A 12,217-nucleotide genomic window follows, 5' to 3' on the forward strand; every position below is an offset into this window, starting at 1 on the left:
TTTATATATTTTAATTGTATAGGCATATTCAAGACTTGCATTTTTTTTTTTGGTTTGGTTTGTAATTGGTTCCTATTTTGGAGAAATATGGTAAAAAACAAACAAAACTGTTGCATTTAAAATATTTGTGTAGATTAGTTGGCTATCAGCCCTACCACTCGCTTGGGTGGCAGCCGAGCAGTCTAGAGGCTGTAGTCAACGCATTTTTATGCGGCGAGTTGCGTGCGAGCGAATGCGTGGGACCGAGCGATGCACATGACACATGCGACATGTGTGTATACTCTATGTAGCCTTCGATACACCGCTTTCAATACTGACTTAATTAAAAAAAAACTTAATTTTAAAATGTTTCATTTTCGTAGGCCTATCACAGGCACTTATGAAGTGTTCATACATATATATCCATTATTGCGAGGTGATGATGATAACCACATTTGTTACCTTAAAACAAAAGCTCAGGAGGATTCCAAATGCACCCTGGTCTAAGAAGAGCCCACAACAAACTCAACCGGATATTACACTATTGACACGAATTTCGTTTTATTGATTTCGACAAACCAACGGATTTAAATAAAATGGTTTAAAAATATAGAATAAAGATAATTCAGTTGTTAAAGATATCCTGCTTCATTCTTCATGTGTTTGTTCTTTTTTTGTCTCGTTTTTCTGAGTGGTGTACAAATAAAGAGTATAAATAAAATAAATAAATAAATAATAGCGCATACGGCACAGACTGTGCATTTTTTTTTCATCGTTCCATGTCTCTCAGTCAAAAGCGTAAATAAAGCTTACTTACAAATCTTAGGATTGCAAAAAAACCACTTTCAAATAAACTTTGTGTAGCTGGTAATCAGAAATTTAATATTCGGAAAAAGAAGACAAAACATAGCGTAACCATATAACCGTTTTACGTTTGATAATATAATTTATCCAAACTTAAGATAAATAACTATAATAGCGTATTTGAAGCGAAAGAGTTACGTACATTGAAAAATCGATTGAAACCTAGTAAAATTAATACGATTGAATGTGTAATCTGGTACTCAGTGATAGTAAAAATAAAATCTTTAGCTATAGTTAGAGCGTATTTGAAAGTATAATAAAAACATTAATTAAAATACCCTTCCGATGCCTCGTAGTTCGAAAGTAGAAAATCCACAAAACGGCAGACCATTTTAGTATGCATGAGTATCATTTCACTGCTTTTTCTAAAATAATAAAAACATGCATACAAATAGAAACCCTGTTTTCATTTCGTTTGTTTTTATTTATATAAAGACATCTTTGTAACTGCAACATGCACGTGCAACTAAGTAGTAACGCAGTATTTCAAAGATTCCTGAACACACTCGCCGAAGATAAGCGACTAAGAATGACTTAATTTAAACCGCACGACAGGAAATTCGGAGCGGATGTATGACAGATAACTAATATTATAAATCGTTATAAGTATAGATGTAGGTAATAGTGTGTATGTTTGTTTGTTTGTTGTTACTTTAACCTAACTAAGCAACCAATAAACTCGATTTTTAGCGGGTTTTAGGACGGAGAGTAACATAGACTAACCCAGGTAAATAAAGGTCTTTAAAAAATCGTAACAATCGCGGACGAAGAAAGCGGGCAACAGCTACCACTGAATAAAGGCCCAGAACTTTCTGTAGCATTGATGATGTCTGACTGCATCGACTCTGTTATTATATCGGCTCGTTCTCACGCTAAGCATGGCGTCTAATAACTTTATTATGCCATGAATCAGTGCCCCGAAGCTCGCCCGCGACGTACAGACGTTGACAAAAAGTCCAAGCCAGAATTTTGCTTACCTACTTTGTTTTACATGCGTTTATAATATATCCAACTCGGATTCGCAAGTGTATAAGTGTATCAATTCGATTTTTTTTATACTACTTCTTGTGCCTAAATATAAAGTTAGACATATGTCGTCGCTGAATAGTTTTTATTTATTATCAAGTTCTAAAACTTTTCTCTACAACTCAATCATATATGTATATAGTATATGGTTATGGTTTAATAACACATTATAATAAAATAATAATAGCTGCATAAATAACGATGACTTCAACATAGAGTTAGTGTAGCGCCCCAATATTAAGTTGTAGAGTTATTATTTTAATTCGGGCCGAGTAGTGGTAGCCGCACTGGCCACTGGTAGGAGTCTTCAGACACTGACAGACAGGGTAAGCATCAGGCTTCTAAAGAGTTAAACTTAAAGATTAATCAACCGCCAACAATAAAACGATGGGTAAAAATTTATCGAATGATTTATTGGCAAGATTTATTTGTATTCTTAGCACTAAGGTGCTTTTAGTGTCTTCCGTCAAGTAGCATTGCTGCCCGGTCCAAACGTATTACTTAAAGCCTTGCGAAATGGCGCAAGTTTAAAGGCAATAGTTCTGTTACCATCAGATGGGCATTCTGCTTGGATACTTTTAAAACTTTCAGCAATTCAATCTCCAAGGCAATTTATTCAAATACTTGTTCAGTATAGAAACCCTAAGTATCTTATTTTTTCTAATTATTCAAAGAAAAAAATTCAAATAATAATGGGTTCTTTATTATTTTAATTTTTAACTTGTGTTCATGATATTACACGCGATTTAAGTCTGCGTCGCTTCACGGTTTAAATGAACAACAAGGCATCGATTCAACTCGTCAGTACGAGTTAACAAGACCCCTTATGTTCCGTAGGAAACACATGCTTTTAATTAAGTAGATATAATTTAGGTCTTCTGGACATTTGTAGATAGACGAGTACTACTACAGCTAATATCCCACGGCAGAATACAAAAATTATATCCCTGACAAGGGATGAAACGAACGTGTCCACCGGATTGCAACAGGGGATAGGAGAAGTTCATCCCTGTTTATAATTTCACGTTTATTATTTGGATATTATTTCCACTTCTGGGCCAATGCTTGGAGAGTTTATAAAGCTGTGGCCTCCCACAGCTTTATAAACTCTCCCCGGGGAAAGGATCACGTTTTATCACCTCGATAAAACGTGATCCTTTCCCCGGGGAGAAAACTGTCTCCTGTCCAAAGGCTCTCTCTCTTAGTCTTATGCCCTTTTTCACCAACGAAGAACAAGGCAATGCCTAGAAAAGTAACGCCTAATCTAAGGAGATTTCTAGGCATTCAAACGTTTAACAACTTACCACGTAAGAGTTGGTGAAACTTTTTTTTCTATAGACACCGCCTAAATCATTAGGCATTCGATTGAAGCGATGTCTAGGTTTAGTGAAAAAGCACAATGCCGAGCGGAAACTTACACACAGGGTTTTATAAACAAAAACATTGTAATAGTAATTCGATGTTTTATCCGATATTCGAAAGGTGCTCTCGGTTAAAGTGTGGTGTCATTTGATCAGACAGTGTTTACCACCCCTGCTAATTCCGCGGGTGTTGTACGAGGTGTCTTAGAGAATATAACGGAGAAAGAGCAGCAGCATCCTCTGTACTACGTTGTACGTACGGACGTTCTCCTGCAATGCAATGGATATTCCCTATCGGAAATACCCTAAGAGCTTACGAATTGGAGTCCCGTGTATACGGGGCTTTACACGGGACTTTGGTTAGATTCATTATCGCAGTAAAGGTTGCAGGTACTGTAGGAACACGTGTTTCAAATAACGTAGGTACTTACCGAATTTTGAATTCATCATCATTTATTCAACCAATTACTGGCCATTTGCAGGAGACAAGTCTCCTATCAATTAAATGGTGTAGGAAAACATTGTAACCTGCATATCCGAGAGTTCTCCATAACGTTCTCAAATGAATGTAAAGCCTACCAATCCGCAATTGGCCAGCGATAGGTAGGATACGTTCCATTAGGACTACGGTCTAAAAGCCTTCTTATTCTTTGAGGAGACCCATGCCGGTAATGGGTCGATAATGATCCAGATAACAAAAACAAAATTTTTTTGCGATGATGGTTATCTGAAAATCTTCGCCGTTGAAGGTAGGGTCTAGGTGTAAAATACAGAACAGCGTTTCTACCTCACAATCTATATAGTTAGGCATCTAACCTATAAGATCGTGGTATCCACCGAGTAGTTAGTGCTATTTATAGAATAATAAACAGGTAGTGCGGTGGCCAGGTGGTACTACTTGCATCTATCAGGTGTTCAGAGCGAACGGGCGGAGTCGCCGGACCGGATTAGGGAACACCTACTAAGCGGTATAGGTTAATAAGACGATAGGAGCAAGCCAATTTTTAAAATGAAGCTGTTATTACATCGTCACAAAATGTTTTCGCTGTGACCGTCACGCGACATGCATGTCGCGTGACGGTCGGCCGCGGAGTAGGGATAAAGCCAATATGGCGGCGCCTGTAATTCGCATCAGCTGACCGTGTAGCGTATAGAGTATAGACTATCACTCATTAGTGCGAGTGCTCCATAAAATATTGGTTACATTTATAATGAAGATGGAATAGATAATAGAATGATTGAAAAGAATTGAAAAACGGATCAAAATGACTAATAAAATATTGTTTTCAGTTTTTCTTATAATCAAAATTTTTTAAAGTTTTCTGTATGTCGTACTCTAAGACAGAGTTAAATTAAAATATTTGTTCGAGACCTAGTCTACTTTTATCATTTCCTATTATCATTTCCATTTTCCAAGTATAAAATTAAGATCGATGAAGCGATTTTTATATGGAATATTACTCCGCAAACTTTTAGTTTTAGCTTTAGGCTATAATGTGAAAAAAAGTTTCTCTTTTACCGTGGTTTCATGAAACCACACAAATATATATACATATATTTTTTTAATAGTTATATTTGACAGACCAAGCGTATTGCCCACAAAGTAAGTGGGCAGAGCAACACTCCATAGGGCAAGGAACACGTCCATCCATCAACATGGATGCCAATGTTCTTTAGTTTACAATCATGAGTATTTTATACCTTCCATCAAGAACAAAACGTTGCAGTAATTTTATAAAGTGGGTGAATAATTAAACTTCTGATAACTTTAATTTGCCAGATGTTACACAAACATTAACAAAAGAACAAGAATTGTAGGCATGCAAAGGCGGCCTTATTGCTGCAAGCAATCTCTTACAAGTAACCTCTGGCGGAAGGAAAAGCTGCAAGAGAGCGGAATAGTGCAATTATATATACATATATATTCGAAAATAAATAGACATCCATACACATAGATATAAAATAAATATATAAATAAAAAATACATATATAATGAAAAAAGAAAAATACAAATAATACACAGTAATTACGATATTTGTTCAAATTACTTCACCCAAAGACGGATTATATATATATTAAATCAATAAATAGTTTTCAAGAAAGAAATAAATTTGTTTTTGATTCACAACCAATGTTCATGAATTGAGTTGGTATCTTGATATAAATACGAGAGAATTTTCGTTGCACTTCAGTCTTGAGACTCTAGACGATGCAGAGATACCTCACGGTGTCTTAGTCGTTATCATATTTCATGCAACTAAATAGTTTCTACATAGTAATGAATGTTTGACGGCCTATTGGCGCAGTTTGCAGCAACCCTGCTTTCTGAGCCCAAGGCCGTGGGTTCGATTCCCAAAACTGGAAAATGTTTGTGTGATGAGCATGAATGTTTTTCAGTGTCTGGGTGTTTATATGTATGTTCTAAGTATTTATGTATATTATTCATTATCATATTCATCAGTCGTCTTAGTACCCATAACACATGCTACGCCTACTTTGGGGCTAGTTGGCGGTGTGTGTATTTTCGTAGTATATAAATATATAATGCACTGATAATAAAATAAGAGAAACCTTCTTCTCCACGAGAAGAGGACAACTCTTATCTTCTCCCACAGCTTTATCAACTCTGAGCATTGGCGCACAGGTGGAAACATCCAATTCTATTCATTTATTTATTGCTTTCATATATAGCACACAATACAGTACATATTATTATTGAGTAGATAGGCATATAAACATAAAGCCCCGTCAGGGCATTGCAATATGGTTTAAACCATTATAAAATGTTTTTTTTGTTGATTAGTATTATTTATGTTATCATGTGTGTAAAATAAACATGTATAGGAAACAAGGATAATCTTCTTCTATTCCCTGTGGCCGCGCTTTTGCGGTTTGAAACGTTAAATTGTATCCCTAGTCAGGTGATATAATATGGGGTTATAATCAGGGGATATAATTCTTATCTCCTGCCTATGATAGCCATGCGGTATTTCATTGATATTTACAACCGATTCTATTCGGCGCTAGTGATAAAAGACTAAGACACCGGGAGGTATCTTTGCATCGTTCGAGTCCATGTAGGACTGCGGTGCATCTTGCTTTTTGCTTTTTTCGGAAGGACACTTGCCGATAACCACCTGAGGGGTTGCTACGGCGTCACCGGGGGAGTGGGGCGAGCGCGAAAGCTCGCCATGAGAAGAGCCCCAGGGCTCGACGACATCGGGGGGGGAGAGTGGGAGACGTAGACCCGAGGGTGCCTCCTGCGAGGACTCGGACCTCGGCTCGGTTCGACGTTAATCTGACTGTTGGTGGACTTTTGGACTAATCATTGTTTAGTCCGATCGCCCCCGTGACCGTGGTAAGGATCCACGTCCGGATGACGTCAGAAATCGGGGCCCTCGTCTTCGCCGGCGAAGACGCTGTGTACGTTGCTGCGGTGCATCGATAATGCAGTGGTATTTATATCAAAATACCCACCAACTCAATGTCATTAACATAAATATCTGGCAAATATTAATTTATAGTTATCAAAAGTTTAATTATTTACCCACTTTATAAATTTACTGTAACACTAGATTACTGTTTTTTACACAAAGTACCGAATATTGTCGATGTAACTAGTAAAAATAATAATTAATATAATAATAAATAATTGTCTTTATTGTGTCTCATTTACAACGGAATCAACGGATACAACTGTGTTAGTTAGGAACTGTGTTACAGCTATTAACGCACTTAGTAGTATAGCACTTCATTACTCTGCGCCGGCGATTAAGTAAAGTGGACAAGCATAAAGTGTTTATAGTTTATAAGGAGCGATTATCTGAGACCACCGGCTTTTGAGGTTGTATGAATTAATATAATCTCCCCATACCCTGCCTTTAATGGGTGATTGGGGTGGCAATCTGGGAAATTTTAAAAGCGGGACTTGAAGAATATCGTTTTATGACATTAAACTACCGTTAGTCTATAACATTTGGTTAACCGTTGCTTGTTTTTATACGTAGTCAATAACAATCAACTGAAAATTAACAACAGATTAAACTAGACTATTTCTGAAATTGAATATAGTCTTTTTTCAATATAGGTAATTATAGACTTTTTATATTCAGTTAGTTGTAGTCAATAGTATAAGCGTCAAAATATGCTTTTTAAAACAGCAGTCTTTGACGCATTGATTCGGTTTTATGCAGTAAGGTAATACATTAAGCTAGATATGTAAATATGATATATAGATATATAAATATATATCATTAAGCCAATGCTGTTTACAGAACCATGATAGGTTGTCTAGATATTTCTCTAGGCATTGCACTGAAAATTGTCAAAAATCTACTAGGACGCCGGTTCCCGAATAGGAATACTTGCATTCAAAATAACGACTTTCCATGTCTAGTAAGAAGGTTAACTCATATTACTTACTTCTTATTTTGTGTAGGCGCATATTAAAATAAAACAAAGAATATTTTTTAATTTAAGCCTCAGAACTAATTTATTTAAGGGGTTGCCTGACTGGATATGATGCGATTTTTATTTTGTTTTCTTAATACATATTCTTATAAGTAAATAAATTTCATTTCAAAGCAAAGGAGATCTTTAACAATATATACCAATATAGGTTGGCTTTAACGGTTATTATGACATGTTAGTGCTAATAAATAGGACCGAAAGCATAACATGCTTTCCGAGGCACGCATATTTGCTAATTACTGATTACTACTGAGAATTTCTTAACTCCAAAATTCAATAATACGAACCAAAGAGACAGTTAAACATACAAGCAGAAGGTAAGTAATATCAGATTTACTTAAACTAACTGCATAAGTTAAAAGAATGTATCAAATCACATTGGATGCATTGAGGTTACAAGTTTGCTTGGAATAGAAAAAATGATGTTGGAAAAGAGCAACTGCTGAGTTTCTTTTCCGGCTTTTTCTGGAAGAATCTGCTTGCTTGCTTGGTGGTAGAGTCACTACAGATATACTTCGAACCGGTGGTACAGACAATGATGCAGACAAACAGACGAATTTTCAAATTTCTTGTTTTAAATTTTGTATCGAGTTTCGGGATTTCCTTTAGAAAACTGGACTGTTGGTGTCCCCAGCTTCGTCGTTTTACTATTCGCAATAAACAATGCGAGTAACGGGCGACGTGTGTGGGTCCCCGGGATTCGTAACCGGTTGACGTCGTTTCAGAGTTACTTTGCGGACGGAAACTGAACTTTTGTTTCTGCTAAATATTCACATATATTTTTCGTATCGAAACATAGCGTGAATTCCTGGTCATTTTAGAGGGTCACATTATCTAAAGTAATAATTAGTCTTTCAGTTTACTATTTATATATATTAAACTGGCTGCCGATTCTGTACGGAAATCTCTAAATTAAATTATTAGGTCTTCTAGTACTGCCGTCCTTTTTACACTGTTATGATGGAATAGGTTGGCACTACTTTAAGATAGGCAATTCATTTAGTTCTGCTTAAACGTTAATGTACAAATTTCAATAGAATAAATAACAGTATTATATTGTTTTTAAGCAAATCAAGTAAAATTCAAGTGTTTTCATACAATTAAGTAAGCTTCAAACCACCATAGACTCGATTCAAAAAATCTATAAATATCTTAAAGTTATTTCATATCTTATCTAAGAGATATAATAGTTATACAATCGAGGGGGTATTTTTAGAATTTCCTTGTGTGCAATTAACTGCAATTCCATGTAATATAACAATTTTCTGCTAGATAAAATTGCAGCAATCGTAATAAAAACAAGCAATAACCTGTGAACCTCGAACCGGTTTAATAATCACGTGTTAATATTATTATTATTATTATATGTATCATTATTAATATACATCTAATTATAGTTACACTAGATTTCGTATGACGTGTCGTGTAAAAAAATAACCTCTTAATAATATAGGTATCTAAATTGACAGCTCTTAAAGTAGTGCTCTCCTTTTCACAATATTTCCCGTGGATATTACAATTTTTGACTTCTCAAATTAAGATCAGTTTAGAGATTCAGTACAAAAGAATTGGCACGATTTTCGTATAAGCTCTAAAATTCACAATGTTTCCCGTGCATATTACTTACAACTTTTCGACTCGTCAAACTAAGTTCAGTTTAGAGATTCAGTGTAGCAGAATCGGCACCATTTTCATACAAGTGAAGAAAACAATCTTATCCTTATAAATATAATTGTTTATTTTCGTGATGTTTTTTGCCGTAGGTTCAATAGGAAGGGGTGGTAGCTTCGTCCTCCCTTTTGGAGGGACCGAGTTCGATACCCGGCACGCACCTCTAACATTTCAAAGTTAGGTGCGTTTTAATAAAGGAAATTAGAATCACTTATTTGAATGGTGAAGAAAAAACATCGTGCGAAAACCTGCATACCTGAGAGTTCCCCATAATGTGCTCAAAGATGTGTGAAATTTACCAATCCGCACTAGCCCAGCGTGGTAGACTAAGGCCCAAACCCTTCTCATTCTGAGTGGAGACAGCCTGTGGCGCTGTACTCAGTCGGCAATGGGTTTATAAAAATTATGCGGACAATGATGATCCCTAACCCTGTTACCATCTTAGGCTGCATAATTACTTACCTAGGCTATATTGCAGACTAGGTATTTAAAAAAAAATCTTTTCTTCTCCCCAGATGCATCTAAGCTCAATCCAAGTTTGCGCGCTGATGACGCTGGCGCTGGCGACTGCACCGCACGCCGCCTCCGCGCCGCACCACGTGGCGCGCCGCTCCTTCTTCAATTTGCAGTGCAAGGGCGTGTACGACGCCGCCATCTTTGCGCGGCTCGACCGCATCTGCGACGACTGTTACAACCTCTTCCGAGAGCCCAAGCTGTATAATCTGTGCAGGTGCGATCATAGACCGTATTTTAATTCTAAGGGTTCAGTTCAGACAACGGAAAAATAACCAGGAAATTTACTGACGCAATTAATAACGGGACCGCATTACGGTTTGAACTTTTTATTTTTGTATATTTTTCGTTTCTTGTAACAAATAAATGACCTTAGCCTAAAATAGCAAATTGTGCGAATATCGACAAAGGCTTGCGTACCTTTTGGTCTAACATCGGCCACGCGCTAGGTGAATAATTGCGGCAAAGGTAGGCTCAAATATTTTTCCGTCAGGTCTGAACTGACCCAAAGTGTTGTGGCGTTTTTCAGCCAGTCCTATTTTTTTTAGTTAAATCATTTTATGTGCGCTCATTTGCTTTTTTAAATTATGTTGTGGCGTTTTCCAGCCAGTTACCTAAGTGTATTATTTAAAAAATAAAATAATATGCGCAGGCTTAAACATAGACTACTACTTATCTTTAACGTGTTGTGGCGTTTTTCAGTAAGTTATAATTTGAAGATCGAACAGCATCACGTGGAACGTCGCGAACCCAGTTTTCGCTGTTTAATAATTATTCATTGTTTGGCACTAAAAGTGATTATATAAAAAAATAACTTTTGTCAGAAAAAATTCTTAGTTTGATAAGTTACTGAGTCAAACAGCAGTTCCGTTCCAGTGCAGCGCAGTTCGTTTTTCAGCTTTCAAACTTATTATTAATAGTATTTTTTCAGCTTTCAAACTTATTATAATAGAACGACCATTTTTTTTCTAAATGTTTAATGTTGTGTCTTTTTCCAGACAGTGTTACATTACAAAAGCTCTAAAGTTTTCAAATCTGTAAATTATTTTCATTCTGGACCCTGATTCTATTGGGATGGGTACCCTTAAATTTTCACCTCGTTGTATGTAGATACAATTGTTGTAATAATAAACTTTTAATTTCGACTCCGGGCATTTGAATTCCAACTACGCGCGATGTGATTTAATGATTTAATTTATTCAACACTGTTAAGATTACCATAGAGAATCAGGGTAAAAATTTAGATACCATAGATAATAATAAAGGTCCTTTAGTGATAATGGCACCAATCCTGATATAGTCACTTCATCATAAAAAAGGTGATTTAAACTTGTGTTGTTGTAGTGTTGAAAAATTATGAATAGGATAATGCAATTTTTTTTAGTCCCGCAAATATAGTTTAGGTCAGAGTTTTGTAGGACTTGGGTACATCAGAATTGGTGTAATTTTTTCAGTAGGGTCTTAATTATCTATGGTATTTATTTAAATCTTTGTTCTTATTTCAAAATACAGATTTTGAAAAACTATATAGCTTTATATATTATATAATATAGTGAACTGGCACCTTCATAACCTGATAAGCAATCAGGTAATATATTAATGTATATTTACTCAAAATATCTGTTGGTTGTTGGGGCACAGGAAAGACTGTTTTACGACAGACTACTTCAAAGGCTGCGTGGAGGTCTTGCAAGAGACGGACCAACTTGAACTATTCAAGAAGTATATAAAACAGTTACACGGTGCGGATCCTGGGATTACTGATTAGGTACCCGATGAGTTTTTATTTGTTTTTACCTTCCTTCCTTTCTTCCTCATGACTTTCTTCGACTCACTGCCTGTACCTTATTCTGTTTTAACAAGACAACATTTATTTACCTTTCCGTTTATTAAACCTGCCAAGTTGGTCCGCTGATTAGCATGTTGGACTTCGGATAACGAGGTGTGGGTATATGGGGTAACGTTCCAGAGAAATGAAACTGGTGGTCGAATCTCACGACTGTTGTTCAACGTTCTTAGTACGTGTCTTAAGGCTGCGCCACAGAATTAAGAACATACAGAACCCTCATTCAGCCATTATCGAATGCAATAAAGTGTGTCCAAAAACAGTTAAAACGCCCCGCGCACGTCTGACATCACACCCTCAAAAACTCTTCAAATTTTCCCTATTCTATGGTAAACGCTTAGAGCATTAAAGAGGTTAAATAATTACTGTCAACTGCTAAATGGAGTGCACTAACCGCCAATTCGAGCAACAAATAAGTTGATTTGTGAGATGATAACAAAAAAAACCGGGCTAAGTTTGTTGTGGGCTCTTCTTAGGCCAGGGCGCG

General features: G+C 36.3%; 1 protein-coding gene across 4 annotated transcripts in view; it reads left to right on the forward strand.

Annotated features, from left to right (window-relative positions):
• Positions 1–12,217, forward strand: part of LOC120633008 (CHH-like protein) — a 108,205-nt gene that overhangs the window by 90,212 nt on the left and 5,776 nt on the right. For 2 of the 4 annotated variants that reach the window (XM_039903034.1, XM_039903033.1), the window contains exons 2-3: positions 9,887–10,101; positions 11,526–11,652. In XM_039903034.1, coding sequence (XP_039758968.1) covers positions 9,887–10,101; positions 11,526–11,652 — 342 coding nt within the window. The remainder of the gene's footprint in view (positions 1–9,886; positions 10,102–11,525; positions 11,653–12,217) is intronic. The other 2 variants (XM_039903036.1, XM_039903035.1) reach the window with 2 other exon arrangements.

Source organism: Pararge aegeria, chromosome 21 (genome assembly GCF_905163445.1).
Source record: "Pararge aegeria chromosome 21, ilParAegt1.1, whole genome shotgun sequence".
In the NCBI taxonomy this organism is placed as follows: Eukaryota; Metazoa; Arthropoda; class Insecta; order Lepidoptera; family Nymphalidae; genus Pararge; species Pararge aegeria.